This window comes from Pongo pygmaeus, chromosome 12 (genome assembly GCF_028885625.2).
Source record: "Pongo pygmaeus isolate AG05252 chromosome 12, NHGRI_mPonPyg2-v2.0_pri, whole genome shotgun sequence".
Taxonomy (NCBI): Eukaryota; Metazoa; Chordata; class Mammalia; order Primates; family Hominidae; genus Pongo; species Pongo pygmaeus.
In genome coordinates, this window is record NC_072385.2 from 25,547,510 (window position 1) to 25,567,047 (window position 19,538).

Here is a 19,538-nt window from a genome sequence, read left to right on the forward strand (position 1 = left end):
GTGAAGAGAAGTTCTCTTCCATCTTGATTGAACATCATATTAAATGTGTTTTGCAAAATTACCTGTCCCAGATATTTGTGCATCCTTTGTTTCTGTGGCTATATTCGAAAGAGAATCTTCCTTGTCACTTGTAGCCTGAATGGAATTTGAAACAAAACAATCAATGAATAAAGTATATTTCATAGACTATACAGTTAATAGTTCAAAATATAAATAAGTGTTTAATTACCTTCAATGCTGTTTGTTTCTGAGAAGACACTGAAAAGCAAAAGGGATACTTAATCACTCGTGTACATATGATAATGTTATTCATACATTCATGAAGTGTTCGCATCAAGCTGTATCCTCCTGCCTGTATTAGTGCAGGCTTTGATGTTTTCTACTTTGTGTCTGGGGACTGGAACAAGACAGAAACACACTGAAGAAAAGGAATACAGGCTTCATGGAAAATACCCTTACAATTTCAAACATAGTGTGATTTGTCATATGTCTAGAACTAAAATAAAACAGTGTCAATACCAATGTGGATATGCCGAGTGATGGGGACAAATGTGACCTAAAATCAGATGATCAATTCATACACCGGAGAATCAATGTCAAAGCAAGTGGTAGATGATCCCGCATGTCTTTCACGCAATAAATCAGAAGGATAGATACCATTATACTACAAACATTCATCATGCTCTTTAACTTGCCCAATAACTGAAAAGGTAAACGATTAAAATGACACTTCAGTTGAACGTACACTGCACGTCTCTTCAGTGGAAGAGACCTAAATTTATCAGCTTGGATATCTGTTTGCTGATACCTAGCAGATAATATTCATTATTTCTCACACCTCTGTGGTGTAATAATTTGCTTAAGTTTCTTCTATCCACTAGTTTAGCCTTCCAAAAGTTTCCTCATACACTCATGGCACCAAAGGATAACATATTAGCCTCCATAAAAACATCAAAAATTATCAATTGTGACATACTTCTACAAAGTAAGACTGCTACAAGCATTAGATATTAATAAGGTTTACATTCAGAAATCATTCCCATATTCATTGAAAATGATCACTTTAGGAGTCAATTAGAATTCAACATAATCTTTGCTTCTTAAATAGTCTTCTTGGGAGTATCATGTTATTCTCTAAAGAAGTTTCTATAAAGAGCTTTTTATCCAAGAGTTAGCTCCTTCAACAAGGAAGACAATGTATTCATATTCAAGTTTATCTCTTTTTTCTAAATAAAATCAACAAAACATGTATCTGAGATGCCTAATAGTAACAAAGAGGAGTAATGAGTCAATGTGGTTTATTCCAATTCTAGCCTTGTTTCCTGCTTCCAGTAGTTCCTGGAGCTGCCAAAGTCAAATTTTTTTATGCAAATATTGCAAATGCATCTGAAGGGAGTTCACTCAGGTTTCCTCAGAGGAAACCCCCAAATTATGTAAATAACTTCATCTTTTCCCTCCTTCCTGCCTCACAGTCTATCTTCCTTGGGAATATAACTGCTACATCTGGGGTCTCCTTAGTTCTCACTCTACGGTGTCTATGGGTTATTAGGATCAGTTTTCTGTCTTTTTCAGCAGTATGATGTGACATCTCCAAAATCTATACTTCATCTCTTTCTCCTTCCACCCTTAGTGAAAACATGCTATAGAATTAAAGCAAAATTATGCTATTCCTCTGAGTCCCTTACATCTTCAACTGCTCTTCATATTTCTTCTTCCCAATTGCAATTTGGGGAAGTGTATAATCTTACAGTGAAGATCATGTTCCAGACGAGCAACATCAGCGTCACCCAATTATTTGTCACAAATGAAGAATCTCAGGCCTGCTGAATCAGAATGTGCAGCTTCGACGACTCCCAGCTGATTAATTTGGGGAAGAGAACTTACTATCTATCTGGACTGAACATGACATTAAATGTGTCTTGCAAAATTACCTGTCCCAGATTTTTCTCTATCCTTTATTTCTCTGGCTATATTCGAAACACAATCTTTGTCGTCACCTGCAGCCTGAATGGAATTTGAAATGAAATAATAAATAAATAAACTATGTTTCATAGACTATTCATTTACGAGTTCACAATATAAATGAGACTTTCATTACCTTCAAGGCTGGTGGTTTCTGAGAAGACACTGAAAAGCAAAAGGGATACATAATCACTCATATGTAAATATGATAAAGTTATCCATACATTCACACAGTGTTAGCATCAAACTCGGTCCCCGTGCCTGTATAACTGTAGGCTTGGTGACTTCTACTTTGTGTCTGGGGACTAGAACATGACAGAAATACACTGAAAAAAGGGAATACAGGCTCCATGAAATATACCCTTAAAATTTCAAACATGCTATGATTTGTAATATATCAAAAACTAAAATAAAGCCGTGTCAATATCAATGTGGATATGCCGAGTGATGAGGACACAGTGATGTAAAATCAGAGGAGCAACTCATACACCTGAGAATCAATGTCAAAGCAGGTGCTACATGATTCCACATGTCTTTCATGCAAGAAATCAAAAGGATTTACACTATTATACTAAAAACATTCATCATGCTCTTTAACTTGCCCAATAACTGAGAAGGCACACAATTACGATGACACTTCAGTTGAACGTACACTTCACATCACCTCAGTGGGAGTGTCCTAAATTGATCACCTTGGATATCTGTTTGCTGATACCTAGTAGATAATATTCATTATCTCTCACACCCATGTGGTGTAATAATTTGCCTAAGTTTCTTGTATCCACTAGTTTAGCCTTCCGAAAGTTTCTTCATCCAGTCACGGCACGAAAGGATAATATATTGGCCTCAATAAAAATATCATGAATTATCAATTTTGACATGCTTCTACAAAGTAAAACTGCCCCAAACATTAGATATTAATAAGTTTTTCATTGAGAAATCACTCCAATATTCGTGGAAAATGACCATTTTAGGTGTTAATTAAAATTCAACATAATTTTTGTTTCTAAAATAGCCTTGTTGGGAGTATCATTTTATTCTCTACAGAAGTTTCATGAAATAGCTTTTGTATCCAAGAGGTAGCTCCTTCAACAAGGAAGCCAATGTATTCATAGTCAAGTTGATCTCATTTCTATAACTAAAATCAGCAAAACATGTATCTCTGATGCCTAATAGTAACAAAGAGGAGTAATGAGTCTTTGTGCTTTTATGCCAATTTTAGCATTATTTCCTGCTACCAGCAGTTCCTGGAGCTGCCAAAATCAAATATTCCTTATTCAAATATTGCAAATGCATCTGAAGTGAGTTCACTCAGGTTTCCTCAGCAGAAACCCCAAAATTATATAAATGACTTCCTCTTTTCCCGCCTTCCTGCCTCACAATCGGTCTTCATTCAGAAAATAATTGCTACATCAGGGGTCTCCTTAGTTCTCCTTCTACAGTGTCTATGGGTTATCACAATCAGTTTTCTGTCTGTTTGTAACAGTACTATGCGACATCGGTAAAATCTATACTTCCTCTCTTTCTCCTTCCACCTTTACTGAAAACAAGCTGTAGAATTAAAGCAAAATGATACTGTTCCCCAGAGCCCCTTATGTCTTCAACTGCTCTCCATATTTCTTCTTCTCAATTTCAATGTGGGGAAGTGTATAATCTTACAGCGAAGATCATGTTCCAAACCAGCAGCATCAGCACACCCAAGAACTTATTGAAATGAAGAATTTCAGGCCTGCTGAATCAGAATGTGCAGCTTCGCCGAGCCCCCCGCTGACTTATTTGGGGAAGAGAACTTCTTATCTACCTCGACTGAACATGACATTAAATCTGTTTTCACACTTACCTGTCCTAGTTTTTTCTCCATCATTTTTTTCTCTGGCTACATTCAAAACAGAATCCTTCTTGTCACTTGTAGCCTGAATGGAATTTGAAATGAAATAATAAGTAAATAAAGTATGTTTCATAGACTATATATTTACTAGTTCACAATATAAATGAGAATTTCATTACCTTCAAGGCTGGTGATTTCTGAGAAGACACTGAAAAGCAAAAGGGATATATAGTCACTCATATGTAAATATGAAAAAGTTATCCATATATTCATGCAGTGTTAGCATCAACTTCTGTCCTCCTGCCTGTACTAGTGTAGGCTTTCATAGCTTCTACTTTGTGTCTGGGGACTAGAACATGACCAAAATACACTGAGAAAAGGGAATACAGGCTCCATGAAATATACCTTTGTAATTTCAAACATGGTATGATTTGTCATATGTCAAAAACTACAATAAAAACATCTCAATATCAATGTGGATATGCCGAGTGATGAGGACAAATGTGATCTAAAATCAGAGAAGCAACTCATACATGTGAGAAGCAACGTCAAAGCAGGTGCAACATGATTCCACCTGTCTTTCATGCAAGAAATTAAAAGGATTTACACTATTATACTACAAACATTCATCATGCTCTTTAACTTGCCCAATAACTGAGAAGGCACACAATTACGATGACACTTCAGTTGAACGTACACTTCACATCTCTTCAGTGGGAGTGTCCTAAATTGATCACCTTGGATATCTGTTTGCTGATACCTAGTAGATAATATTCATTATCTCTCACACCCATGTGGTGTAATAATTTGCCTAAGTTTCTTGTATCCACTAGTTTAGCCTTCCGAAAGTTTCTTCATCCAGTCATGGCATGAAAGGACAATATATTGGCCTCAATAAAAATATCATGAATTATCAATTTTGACATGCTTCTACAAAGTAAAACTGCCCCAAGCGTTAGATATTAATAAGTTTTTCATTCAGAAATCACTCCAATATTCATTGAAAATGACCATTTTAGGTGTTAATTAAAATTCAACAAAATTTTTGTTTCTAAAATAGCCTTGTTGGGAGTATCATGTTATTCTCCAAGGAAGTTTCATGAAATAGCTATTGTATCCAAGAGGTAGCTCCTTGAACAAGGAAGCAAATGTATTCATATTCCAGTTTGTCTCATTTCTATAACTAAAATCAACAAAACATGTATCTCGGATGCCTAACAGTCGCAAAGAGGAGTAATGGGTCAGTGTGTTTTTATGCCAATTCTAGCACTGTTTCCTGCTTCCAGCAGTTCCTGGAGCTGTGAAAATGAAGTTTTTTTATGAAAATATTCCAAATGCGTCTGAAGTGAGTTCACTCAGGTTTCCTCAGGAGTAACCCCAAAATTATATAAATGACTTCCTCATTTCCCACCTTCCTGCCTCACAATCCGTCTTCCTTGGGAAAATAATTGCTACATCAGGGGTCTCCTTGGTTCTCCTTCTACAGTGTCTATGGGTTATTACAATCAGTTTTCTGTCTGTTTTTAGCTGTAAGATATGACATCTGTAAAATCTATACTTCCTCTCTTTCTCCTTCCACCTTTCCTGAAAACAAGCTGTACAATTAAATCAAAATGACACTGTTCCCCAGAGCCCCTTATGTCTTCAACTGCTCTCCATATTTCTTCTTCTCAATTTCAATGAGGGGAAGCGTATAATCTTAGAGCAAAGATCATGTTCCAGACCAGCAGTATCAGCACACCCAAGAACTTACTAGAAATGAAGAATTTCAGGCCTGCTGAATCAGAATGTGCAGCTTTGCCAAGCCCCCACTGATTTATTTGGGGAAGAGACTTCTTTTCTACCTCGACTGAACATGACATTAAATCTGTTTTCACAGTTACCTGTCCTAGTTTTTTCTCCATCCTTTTTTTCTCTGGCTATATTCAAAACAGAGTCTTTCTTGTCACTTGTAGCCTGAATGGAATTTGAAATGAAATAATAAATAAGTAAAGTATGTTTCATCGACTATATATTTACTAGCTCACAATATAAATGGGAGTTTCATTACCTTCAAGGCTGGTGGTTTCTGAGAAGACACTGAAAAGCAAAAGGGATACATAATCACTCATATGTACATATGACAAAGTTATCCATACATTCATGCAGTGTTAGCATCAACTTCTGTCCTCCGGCCTATATTAGCATAGGCTTTGATGGCTTCTACTTTGTGACTGGGGAACAGAACATGACAGAAATACACTGAGAAAAGGGAATACACACTCCATGAAATATACCCTTACAATTTCAAACATGGTGTGATTTGTCATATGGCTAAAACTAAAATAAAATCGTGTCAATATCAGTGTGCATCTGCCGAGTGATGAGGACAAATGTGATCTAAAATCAGAGGAGCAACTCATACAACTGAGAATCAATGTGAAAGCAGGTGCTAAATGATGCCACATGTATTTCTTGCAAGAAATCAAAAGGATTTAAATCATTATACTACAAATATTCATCATGCTCTTTAACTTGTGCAATAACTGAGAAGGCACACAAATACGATGACACTTCAGTTGAATGTACACTTCACATCTCTTCAGTGGAAGTGTCCTAATTTGATTACCTTGGATATCTGTTTGCTGATACCTAGGAGATAATATTCATTATCTCTCACACCCATGTGATGTAAGAATTTGCCTAAGTTTCTTGTACCCACTAGTCTAGCCTTCTGAAAATCTCTTCATCTACTCAGGGCACCAAAGGATAATATAATAGCCTCAATAAAAATATCATCAACTATCAACTTTGACATACTTCTACAAAGTAAAACTGCTACAAGCATTAGATATTAATCAGTTTTTCATTCAGAAATCACTGCAATATTCCTTGAAAATGACCATTTTAGAACTTAATTAGAATTCAACATAATTTTTGTTTCTAAAATAGTCTTGTTGGGAGTATCATGTTATTCTCTAAAAAAGTTTCATTACATAGCTATTTTATCCAAGAGGTAGCTCCTTGAACAAGGAAGCAAATGTATTCCTATTCAAGATTATCTTATTTTTATAACTAAAATCAACAAAACATGTATTTCTGATGCCTCCTCATAACAAAGAGAAGTAATGAGTCAGTGTGGTGTATTCCAATTATACTATTGTTTCCTCCTTCCAGTAGTTCCTGGAGCAGCCAAAATCAAATATTTTTATGAAAATATTCCAAATGCATCTGAAGTGAGTTCATTCAGGTTTCCTCAGCAGAAACCCCAAAATTGTATAAATGACTTCCTGTTTTCCTGCCTTCCTGCCTCATAATCTGTCTTCCTTGGGAAAATAATTGCTACACCAAGGGGTCTCCTTAGTTCCCCCACTGTGTCTACGGGTTATTATGACAAGTTTTCTGTCTGTTTCTAGCAGTAAGATGTGACGTCTGTAAAATCTATACTTCGTCTCTTTCTCCTTCCACCTTCAGTGAAAACAAGCTGTAGAATTAAAGCAAAATGATACTGTTCCCCAGAGCCCCTTATGTCTTCAACGGCTCTCCATATTTCTTCTTCTCAATTTCAATGTGGGGAAGTGTATAATCTTACTGTGAAGATCATGTTCCAGACCAGCAGCATTAGCATCACCCAAGAATTCATTACAAATGAAGAATCTCAGGCCTGCTGAATCAGAATGTGCAGCTTCGGAGAGCCCACCGCCCCCCCCAACCACCCTGCTGATTTATTCGGAGAAGAGAAGTTCTTTTCTAAATGGATTGAACATGACATTAAATGTGTTTTGCAAAATTACCTGTCCCACATTTTTCTCCATCCTTTATTTCTGTGGCTATATTTGAAACAGAATCTTTCTCATCAGTTGTAGCCTGAATGGAATTTGAAACAAAATAATAAATAAATAAATCCATGAAGTATGTTTCATAGACTATAAATTTTCTACTTCACAATATAAATGACAGTTTAATTACCTTCAAGGCTGGTTGTTTCTGAGAAGACACTGAAAAGCAAAAGCGATACATAGTCACTCATATATAAATATGAAAATTGTCCATACATTCACGCAGTGTTAGCATCAAGCTGTATCCTTCTGTCTGTACTAGTGTAGGCTCTGATGTCTTCTACTTTTTGTCTTGGGACTGGAACATGATAGAAATACACTGACAAAAGGAAATACTGGCTCCATGAAATATATCCTTACACTTTCAAACATGGTATGATTTGTCATATGTCGAAAACTAAAATAAAACCGTGTCAATATCAATGTGGATATACCGAGTGATGAGGACAAAGTGATCTAAAATCAGAGGAGCAACTCATACACGTGAGAATCAATGTCAAAGCAGGTGCTATATGATCCCACATGTCTTTCATGCAAGAAATCAAAAGGATTTCCACTATTATACTACAAACATTCATCATGCTCTTTAACTTGCCCAATAACTGAGAAGGCACACAATTACGATGACACTTCAGTTGAACGTACACTTCACATCACTTCAGTGGGAGTGTCCTAAATTGATCACCTTGGATATCTGTTTGCTGATATCTAGTAGAGAATATTCATTATCTCTCACACCCATGGGGTGTAATAATTTGCCTAAGTTACTTGTATCCACTAGTTTAGCCTTCCGAAAGTTTCTTCATCCAGTCATGGCACGAAAGGATAATACATTAGCCTCAAAAAAAGTCATCAATTATCAATTTTGACATACTTGTACAAATTAAAACTGCTACAAGCATTAGATATTAATCAGTTTTTCATTCAGAAATCACTGTAATATTCCTTGAAAATGACCATTTTGGGAGTTAATTGGAATTCAACATAATTTTTCTGTCTAAAACAGTCTTGTCGGGAGTGTCATGTTATTCTCTAAAGAAGTTTCATCAAATAGCTATTTTATCCAAGAGGTAGCTACTTCAACAAGGAAGCAAATGTATTCATATTCAAGATTATCTCAATTTTATAACTAAAATCAACAAAATAGGTGTCTCTGATGCCTCCTAGTCACAGAGAGGAGTAATGAGTTAGTGCGGTGTATTCCAATTACATGATTTTTTCCTGCTTCCAGTAGTTCCTGGAGCAGCCAAAATCAAATTATTTTATGAAAATATTCCAAATGCATCTGAAGTGAGTTCACTCAGGTTTCCTCAGCAGAAACCAAAAATTATATAAATGACTTCCTCATTTCCTGCCTTCCAGCCACACAATCCGTCTTCCTTGGGAAAATAATTGCTACACCAGGGGTCTCCTTAGTTCTGCTACAGTGTCTACAGGTTATCAGAACAAGCTTTCTGTCTGTTTTTAGCAGTACGATGTGATGTATGCAAATCTATACTTCCTCTCTTTCTCCTTCCACCCTTACTGAAATCGAGCTGTAGAATTAAGGCAAAATTATGTGGTTCCCCACAGCCCCTTATGTCTTGAACTGCCTCCAGATTGCTTCTTCTCAATTTCAATGTAGGGAAGTGTATAATCTTAAAGTGAAGATCATGTTCCATACCAGCAGCATCAGCATCACCCAAGAACTTATTCAAAATGAAGAATCTTAGGCCTGCTGAATCAGAATGCGCAGCTTCGACAAGCCCCCTGATGATTTATTCAGGGAAGAAAACTTCTTATCTATCTAGACTGAACATGACATTAAATCTCTTTTCACACTTACCTGTCCTAGATTTTTCTCCATCATTTTTTTCTCTGGCTACATTCAAAACAGAATCCTTCTCATCACTTCTAGCCTGAATGGAATTTGAAATGAAATAATAAGTAAATAAAGTGTGTTTCATAGACTATACATTTACTAGTTCACACTATACATGAGAGTTTCATTACCTTCAACGCAGGTGGTTTCTGAGAAGACACTGAAAAGCAAAAGGGATATATAATCACTCATATGTAAATATGATAAAGTTATCCATACATTCATGCAGTGTTAGCATCAACTTCTGTCCTCCTGCCTGTATTAGTGTAGGCTTTGATAGCTTCTACTTTGTGTCTGGGGACTAGAACGTGACAGAAAAACACTGAGAAAAGGGAATACAGGCTCCATGAAATATACCCTTGTAATTTCAAACATGGCATGATTTGTCATATGTCAAAAACTACAATAAAATCATCTCAACATCAATGTGGATATGCCGATTGATGAGGACAAATGTGATCTAAACTCAGAGAAGCAACTCATACACGTGAGAATCAATGTCAAAGCAGGTGCTACATGATTCCAGATGTCTTTCATGCAAGAAATCAAAAGGATTTACACTATTATACTACAAACATTCATCATGCTCTTTAACTTGCCCAGTAACTGACAAGGCACACAATTATGATGACACTTCAGTTGAACGTACACTTCACATCTCGTCAGTGGGAGTGTCCTAAATTGATCACTTTGGATATCTGTTTGCTGATACCTAGTAGATAATATTCATTATCTCTCACACCCATGTGGTGTAATAATTTGCCTAAGTTTCTTGTATCCACTAGTTTAGCCTTCCGAAAGTTTCTTCATCCAGTCATGGCACAAAAGGATAATATACTGGCCTCAATAAAAATATCATGAATTATCAATTTTGACATGCTTCTACTAAGTAAAACTGCCCCAAGCATTAGATATTAATAAGTTTTTCATTGAGAAATCACGCCAATATTCGTTGAAAATGACCATTTTAGGTGTTAATTAAAATTCAACATAATTTTTGTTTCTAAAACAGCCTTGTTGGGAGTATCATTTTATTCTCTACAGAAGTTTCATGAAATAGCTTTTGTATCCAAGAGGTAGCTCCTTCAACAAGGAAGCAAATGTATTCATATTCAAGTTTGCCTCATTTCTCTAACTAAAATCAACAAAATATGTATCTCGGATGCCTAATAGTCGCAAAGAGGAGTAATAAGTCAGTGTGTTTTTATGCCAATTCTAGCACTGTTTCCTGCTTCCAGCAGTTCCTGGAGCTGTGAAAATGAAGTATTTTTTATGAAAATATTCCAAATGCATCTGAAGTGAGTTCACTCAGGTTTCCTCAGGAGTAACCCCAAAATTATATAAATGATTTCCTCATTTCCCGCCTTCCTGCCTCACAATCCGTCTTCCTTGGGAAAATAATTGCTACATCAGGGATCTCCTTGGTTCTCCTTCTACAGTGTCTATGGGTTATTACAATCAGTTTTCTGTCTGTTTTTAGCAGTAACATACGACATCTCTGAAATCTATACTTCCTCTCTTTCTCCTTCCACCTTTACTGAAAACAAGCTGTAGAATTAAAGCAAAATGATACTGTTCCCTAGAGCCCTTTATGTCTTCAACTGCTCTCCATATTTCTTCTTCTCAATTTCAATGTGGGGAAGTGTATAATCTTAGAGCGAAGATCATGTTCCAGACCAGCAGCATCCGCACACCCAAGAACTTACTAGAAAGGAAGAATTTCAGGACTGCTGAATCAGAATGTGCAGCTTCACCAAGCCCCCCGCTGATTTATTTGGGGAAGAGACTTCTTATCTACCTCAACTAAACACGACATTAAATCTGTTTTCACAGTTACCTGTCCTAGTTTTTTCTCCATCCTCTTTTTCTCTGGCTATATTCAAAACAGAGCCTTTCTTGTCACTTGCAGCCTGAATGGAATTTGAAATGAAATAATAAATAAGCAAAGTATGTTTCATCGACTACACATTTACTACCTCACAATATAAATGAGAGTTTCATTACCTTCAAGGCTGGTGGTTTCTGAGAAGACACTGAAAAGCAAAACGGATACATAATCACTCATATGTAAATATGACAAAGTTTTCCATACATTCATGCAGTGTTAGCATCAACCTCTGTCCTCCAGCCTATATTAGTGTAGGCTTTGATGGCTTCTACTTTGTGACTGGGGACTAGAACATGACAGAAATACACTGAGAAAAAGGAATACACGCTCCATGAAATATACCCTTACAATTTCAAACATGGTATGATTTGTCATATGTCAAAAACTAAAATAAAACCGTTTCAATATCAGTGTGCATATGCTGAGTGATGAGGACAAATGTGATCTAAAATCAGAGGAGCAACTCATACATCTGAGGATCAATGTCAAAGCAGGTGCTAAATGATGCCACATGTCTTTCATGCAAGAAATCAAAAGGATTTAAACCATTATACTACAAACATTCATCATGCTCTTTAACTTGCCCAATAACTGAGAAGGCACACAAATATGATGAAACTTCAGTTGAATGTACACTTCACATCTCTTCAGTGGAAGTGTCCTAAATTGATCACCTTGGATATCTGTTTGCTGATACCTAGGAGATAATATTCATTATCTCTCACACCCATATGGTGTAATAATTTGCCTAAGTTTCTTGTACCCACTAGTTTAGCCTTCTGAATATTTCTTCATCCACTCATGGCACCAAAAGATAATATACTAGCCTCAATAAAAATATCATCAACTATCAACTTTGACATACTTCTATAAAATAAAACTGCTACAAGCATTAGATATTAATCAGTTTTTCATTCAGAAATCACTGCAATATTCCTTGAAAATGACCATTTTAGAACTTAATTAGAATTCAACATAATTTTTGTGTCTAAAATAGTCTTGTTGGGAGTATCACGTTATTCTCTAAAAAAGTTTCATTACATAGCTATTTTATCCAAGAGGTAGCTCCTTGAACAAGGAAGCAAATGTATTCCTATTCAAGATTATCTTATTTTTATAACTAAAATCAACAAAACATGTATCTCCGATGTATCCTCATAACAAAGAGAAGTAATGAGTCAGTGTGGTGTATTCCAATTAGACTACTGTTTCCTGCTTCCAGTAGTTCCTGGAGCGGGAAACAATATCAAATTTTTTTATGAAAATATTCCAAATGCATCTGAAGTGAGTTCACTCAGGTTTCCTCAGCAGAAACCCCAAAATTGTATAAATGACTTCCTCTTTTCCTGCCTTCCTGCCTCATAATCTGTCTTCCTTGGGGAAATAATTGCTAAACCAGGGGTCTCCTTAGTTCCCCCACTGTGTCTACGGGTTATTATGACAAGTTTTCTGTCTGTTTCTAGCAGTATGATGTGATGTCTGTAAAATCTACACTTCGTCTCTTTCTCCTTCCACCTTTAGTGAAAACAAGCTGTAGAATTAAGGAAAAATGATACTGTTCCCCAGAGCCCCTTATGTCTTCAACTGCTCTCCATATTTCTTCTTCTCAATTTCAATGTGGGGAAGTGTATAATCTTACTGCGAAGATCATGTTCCAGACCAGCAGCATTAGCGTCACCCAAGAATTTATTACAAATGAAGAATCTCAGGCCTGCTGAATCAGAATGTGGAGCTTCGGTGAGACCCCAACCCCCCCCCCACCCACCCTGCTGATTTATTCGGAGAAGAGAAGTTCTTTTCTAAATGGATTGAACATGACATTAAATGTGTTTTGCAAAATTACCTGTCCCACATTTTTCTCCATCCTTTATTTCTGTGGCTATATTTGAAACAGAATCTTTCTCATCAGTTGTAGCCTGAATGGAATTTGAAACAAAATAATAAATAAATCAATGAAGTATGTTTCATAGACTATAAATTTTCTACTTCACAATATAAATGACTGTTTAGTTACCTTCAAGGCTGGTTGTTTCTGAGAAGACACTGAAAAGCAAAAGCGATACATAGTCACTCATATGTAAATATGATAATGTTATCCATATATTCATGCAGTGTTAGCATCAACTTCTGTCCTCCTGCCTGTATTAGTGTAGCCTTTCATAGCTTCTACTTTGTGTCTGGGGACTAGAACGTGACAGAAATACACTCAGAAAAGGGAATACAGGCTCCATGAAATATACCCTTGTAAATTCAAACATGGTATGATTTGTCATATGTCAAAAACTAAAATAAAAACACCTCAATAGCGATGTGGATATGCCGAGTGATGAGGACAAATGTGATCTAAAATCAGAGAAGCAACTCATACACGTGAGAATCAATGTCAAAGCAGGTGCTATATGATACCACGTGTCTTTCATTCAAGAAATCAAAAGGATTTACACCATTATACTACAAACATTCATCATGCTCTTTAACTTGCCCAATAACTGAGAAGGCACACAATTACGATGACACTTCAGTTGAACGTACACTTCACATCTCGTCAGTGGGAGTGTCCTAAATTGATCACCTTGGATATCTGTTTGCTGATACCTAGTAGACAATATTCATTATCTCTCACACCCATGTGGTGTAATAATTTGCCTAAGTTTCTTGTATCCACTACTTTACCCTTCCAAAAGTTTCTTCATCCAATCATGGCAGGAAAGGATACTATATTAGCCTCAATAAAAATATCATCAATTATCAATTTGGACATACTTCTACAAAGTAAAACTGCCCCAAGCATTAGATATTAATAAGTTTTTCATTGAGAAATCACGCCAATATTCGTTGAAAATGACCATTTTAGGTGTTAATTAAAATTCAACATAATTTTTGTTTCTAAAATAGCCTTGTTGGGAGTATCATTTTATTCTCTACAGAAGTTTCATGAAATAGCTTTTGTATCCAAGAGGTAGCTCCTTCAACAAGGAAGCAAATGTATTCATATTCAAGTTTGCCTCATTTCTCTAACTAAAATCAACAAAATATGTATCTCGGATGCCTAATAGTCGCAAAGAGGAGTAATAAGTCAGTGTGTTTTTATGCCAATTCTAGCACTGTTTCCTGCTTCCAGCAGTTCCTGGAGCTGTGAAAATGAAGTATTTTTTATGAAAATATTCCAAATGCATCTGAAGTGAGTTCACTCAGGTTTCCTCAGGAGTAACCCCAAAATTATATAAATGATTTCCTCATTTCCCGCCTTCCTGCCTCACAATCCGTCTTCCTTGGGAAAATAATTGCTACATCAGGGATCTCCTTGGTTCTCCTTCTACAGTGTCTATGGGTTATTACAATCAGTTTTCTGTCTGTTTTTAGCAGTAACATACGACATCTCTGAAATCTATACTTCCTCTCTTTCTCCTTCCACCTTTACTGAAAACAAGCTGTAGAATTAAAGCAAAATGATACTGTTCCCTAGAGCCCTTTATGTCTTCAACTGCTCTCCATATTTCTTCTTCTCAATTTCAATGTGGGGAAGTGTATAATCTTAGAGCGAAGATCATGTTCCAGACCAGCAGCATCCGCACACCCAAGAACTTACTAGAAAGGAAGAATTTCAGGACTGCTGAATCAGAATGTGCAGCTTCACCAAGCCCCCCGCTGATTTATTTGGGGAAGAGACTTCTTATCTACCTCAACTAAACACGACATTAAATCTGTTTTCACAGTTACCTGTCCTAGTTTTTTCTCCATCCTCTTTTTCTCTGGCTATATTCAAAACAGAGCCTTTCTTGTCACTTGCAGCCTGAATGGAATTTGAAATGAAATAATAAATAAGCAAAGTATGTTTCATCGACTACACATTTACTACCTCACAATATAAATGAGAGTTTCATTACCTTCAAGGCTGGTGGTTTCTGAGAAGACACTGAAAAGCAAAACGGATACATAATCACTCATATGTAAATATGACAAAGTTTTCCATACATTCATGCAGTGTTAGCATCAACCTCTGTCCTCCAGCCTATATTAGTGTAGGCTTTGATGGCTTCTACTTTGTGACTGGGGACTAGAACATGACAGAAATACACTGAGAAAAAGGAATACACGCTCCATGAAATATACCCTTACAATTTCAAACATGGTATGATTTGTCATATGTCAAAAACTAAAATAAAACCGTTTCAATATCAGTGTGCATATGCTGAGTGATGAGGACAAATGTGATCTAAAATCAGAGGAGCAACTCATACATCTGAGGATCAATGTCAAAGCAGGTGCTAAATGATGCCACATGTCTTTCATGCAAGAAATCAAAAGGATTTAAACCATTACACTACAAACATTCATCATGCTCTTTAACTTGCCCAATAACTGAGAAGGCACACAAATATGATGAAACTTCAGTTGAATGTACACTTCACATCTCTTCAGTGGAAGTGTCCTAAATTGATCACCTTGGATATCTGTTTGCTGATACCTAGGAGATAATATTCATTATCTCTCACACCCATATGGTGTAATAATTTGCCTAAGTTTCTTGTACCCACTAGTTTAGCCTTCTGAATATTTCTTCATCCACTCATGGCACCAAAAGATAATATACTAGCCTCAATAAAAATATCATCAACTATCAACTTTGACATACTTCTATAAAATAAAACTGCTACAAGCATTAGATATTAATCAGTTTTTCATTCAGAAATCACTGCAATATTCCTTGAAAATGACCATTTTAGAACTTAATTAGAATTCAACATAATTTTTGTGTCTAAAATAGTCTTGTTGGGAGTATCACGTTATTCTCTAAAAAAGTTTCATTACATAGCTATTTTATCCAAGAGGTAGCTCCTTGAACAAGGAAGCAAATGTATTCCTATTCAAGATTATCTTATTTTTATAACTAAAATCAACAAAACATGTATCTCCGATGTATCCTCATAACAAAGAGAAGTAATGAGTCAGTGTGGTGTATTCCAATTAGACTACTGTTTCCTGCTTCCAGTAGTTCCTGGAGCGGGAAACAATATCAAATTTTTTTATGAAAATATTCCAAATGCATCTGAAGTGAGTTCACTCAGGTTTCCTCAGCAGAAACCCCAAAATTGTATAAATGACTTCCTCTTTTCCTGCCTTCCTGCCTCATAATCCGTCTTCCTTGGGGAAATAATTCCTAAACCAGGGGTCTCCTTAGTTCCCCCACTGTGTCTACGGGTTATTATGACAAGTTTTCTGTCTGTTTCTAGCAGTATGATGTGATGTCTGTAAAATCTACACTTCGTCTCTTTCTCCTTCCACCTTTAGTGAAAACAAGCTGTAGAATTAAGGAAAAATGATACTGTTCCCCAGAGCCCCTTATGTCTTCAACTGCTCTCCATATTTCTTCTTCTCAATTTCAATGTGGGGAAGTGTATAATCTTACTGCGAAGATCATGTTCCAGACCAGCAGCATTAGCGTCACCCAAGAATTTATTACAAATGAAGAATCTCAGGCCTGCTGAATCAGAATGTGGAGCTTCGGTGAGACCCCAACCCCCCCCCCACCCACCCTGCTGATTTATTCGGAGAAGAGAAGTTCTTTTCTAAATGGATTGAACATGACATTAAATGTGTTTTGCAAAATTACCTGTCCCACATTTTTCTCCATCCTTTATTTCTGTGGCTATATTTGAAACAGAATCTTTCTCATCAGTTGTAGCCTGAATGGAATTTGAAACAAAATAATAAATAAATCAATGAAGTATGTTTCATAGACTATAAATTTTCTACTTCACAATATAAATGACTGTTTAGTTACCTTCAAGGCTGGTTGTTTCTGAGAAGACACTGAAAAGCAAAAGCGATACATAGTCACTCATATGTAAATATGATAATGTTATCCATATATTCATGCAGTGTTAGCATCAACTTCTGTCCTCCTGCCTGTATTAGTGTAGCCTTTCATAGCTTCTACTTTGTGTCTGGGGACTAGAATGTGACAGAAATACACTCAGAAAAGGGAATACAGGCTCCATGAAATATACCCTTGTAAATTCAAACATGGTATGATTTGTCATATGTCAAAAACTAAAATAAAAACACCTCAATAGCGATGTGGATATGCCGAGTGATGAGGACAAATGTGATCTAAAATCAGAGAAGCAACTCATACACGTGAGAATCAATGTCAAAGCAGGTGCTATATGATACCACGTGTCTTTCATTCAAGAAATCAAAAGGATTTACACCATTATACTACAAACATTCATCATGCTCTTTAACTTGCCCAATAACTGAGAAGGCACACAATTACGATGACACTTCAGTTGAACGTACACTTCACATCTCTTCAGTGGGAGTGTCCTAAATTGATCACCTTGGATATCTGTTTGCTGATACCTAGTAGACAATATTCATTATCTCTCACACCCATATGGTGTAATAATTTGCCTAAGTTTCTTGTATCCACTAGTTTAGCCTTCCGAAAGTTTCTTCATCCAGTCATGGCACGAAAGGATACTATATTAGCCTCAATAAAAATGTCATCAATTATCAATTTGGACATACTTCTACACAGTAAAACTGCCCCAAGCATTAGATATTAATAAGATTTTCATTCAGAAATCACTCCGATATTCATTGAAAATGACCATTTTAGGTGTTAATTAAACTTCAACCTAACTTTGTTTCTAAAATAGCCTTGTTGGGAGTATCATGTTATTCTCCAAAGAAGTTGCATGAAATAGCTATTGTATCCAAGAGGTAGCTCCTTGAACAAGGAAGCAAATGTATTCATATTCAAGTTTGCCTCATTTCTTTAACTAAAATCAACAAAACATGTATCTCTAATGCCTAATAGTCACAAAGAGGAGTAATGAGTCAGTGTGTTTTTATGCCAATTCTAGCACTGTTTCCTGCTTCCAGCAGTTCCTGGAGCTGTGAAAATGAAGTATTTTTTATGAAAATATTCCAAATGCATCTGAAGTGAGTTCACTCAGGTTTCCTCAGCAGAAACCCCAAAATTATATAAATGACTTCCTCATTTCCCGCCTTCCTGCCTCACAATCCGTCTTCCTTGGGAAAATAATTGCTACACCAGTGGTCTCCTTACTTCTCCTACAGTTTCTACAGGTTATTACAAGTTTTCTGTCTGTTTTTAGCAGTACGATGTGACGTATGCAAAATCTATACTGCCTCTCTTTCTCCTTCCACCCTTACTGAAAACAAGCTGTAGAATTAAGGCAAAATGATGTTGTTCCCCAGAGCCCCTTATGTCTTGAACTGCCTCCAGATTGCTTCTTCTCAATTTCAATGTGGGGAAGTGTATAATCTTACAGTGAAGATCATGTTCCGTACCAGCAGCATCAGCATCACCCAAGAAATTATTCAAAATGAAGAATCTTAGCCCTGCTGAATCACAATGCGCAGCTTCGACAAGCCCCCTGATGATTTATTCAGGGAAGAGAATTTCTTATCTATCTGGACTGAACATGACATTAAATCTCGTTTCAAAATTACCTGTCCTAGATTTTTTTCCATCCTTTTTGTCTCTGGATGTATTCAAAGCAGAATCTTTCTTGTCACTCGTAGCCTGAATGGAATTTGAAATGAAGTAATAAGTAAAGAAAGCATTTTTCATAGACTATACATTTACTAGTTCACAATATAAATGAGAGTTTCATTACCTTCAAGGCTGGTGGTTTCTGAGAAGGCACTGAAAAGCAAAAGGGATACATAATCACTCATATGTAAATATGATAAATTTATCCATACATTCATGCAGTGTTAGCATCAACCTCTGTCCTCCTGCCTGTACTAGTGTAGGCTTTGATAGCTGCTACTTTGTGTCTGGGGACTAGAACGTGACAGAAATACACTGAGAAAAGGGAATACAGGCTCCATGAAATATACCCTTGCAAATTCAAAGATGGTATGATTTGTCATATGTCAAAAACTAAAATAAAAACATATGAATATCGATGTGGATATGCCGAGTTATGAGGACAAATGTGATCTAAAATCAGAGAAGCAACTCATACACGTGAGAATCAATGTCAAAGCAGGTGCTATATGATACCACGTGTCTTTCATTCAAGAAATCAAAAGGATTTACACCATTATACTACAAACATTCATCATGCTCTTTATCTTGCCCAATAACTGAGAAGGCACACAATTACGATGACACTTCAGTTGAACGTACAATTCACATCT

At 36.3% G+C, this 19,538-nt stretch overlaps 1 protein-coding gene across 1 annotated transcript in view; it reads right to left on the reverse strand.

Moving 5' to 3' along the window:
• Positions 1 to 19,538, reverse strand: part of LOC129030780 (ankyrin repeat domain-containing protein 36C-like) — a 175,447-nt gene that overhangs the window by 46,149 nt on the left and 109,760 nt on the right. The window contains exons 67-88 of the mRNA XM_063649066.1: positions 19,010 to 19,038; positions 18,843 to 18,915; positions 17,143 to 17,171; positions 16,972 to 17,044; positions 15,245 to 15,273; positions 15,078 to 15,150; positions 13,372 to 13,400; positions 13,201 to 13,273; positions 11,474 to 11,502; positions 11,307 to 11,379; positions 9,601 to 9,629; positions 9,434 to 9,506; positions 7,739 to 7,767; positions 7,564 to 7,636; positions 5,841 to 5,869; positions 5,674 to 5,746; positions 3,970 to 3,998; positions 3,803 to 3,875; positions 2,099 to 2,127; positions 1,932 to 2,004; positions 230 to 258; positions 63 to 135 (exon numbers count right to left, since the gene is read on the reverse strand). Of these exons, the coding sequence (XP_063505136.1) occupies positions 63 to 135; positions 230 to 258; positions 1,932 to 2,004; positions 2,099 to 2,127; positions 3,803 to 3,875; positions 3,970 to 3,998; positions 5,674 to 5,746; positions 5,841 to 5,869; positions 7,564 to 7,636; positions 7,739 to 7,767; positions 9,434 to 9,506; positions 9,601 to 9,629; positions 11,307 to 11,379; positions 11,474 to 11,502; positions 13,201 to 13,273; positions 13,372 to 13,400; positions 15,078 to 15,150; positions 15,245 to 15,273; positions 16,972 to 17,044; positions 17,143 to 17,171; positions 18,843 to 18,915; positions 19,010 to 19,038 (1,122 nt within the window). The remainder of the gene's footprint in view (positions 1 to 62; positions 136 to 229; positions 259 to 1,931; positions 2,005 to 2,098; positions 2,128 to 3,802; positions 3,876 to 3,969; positions 3,999 to 5,673; positions 5,747 to 5,840; positions 5,870 to 7,563; positions 7,637 to 7,738; positions 7,768 to 9,433; positions 9,507 to 9,600; positions 9,630 to 11,306; positions 11,380 to 11,473; positions 11,503 to 13,200; positions 13,274 to 13,371; positions 13,401 to 15,077; positions 15,151 to 15,244; positions 15,274 to 16,971; positions 17,045 to 17,142; positions 17,172 to 18,842; positions 18,916 to 19,009; positions 19,039 to 19,538) is intronic.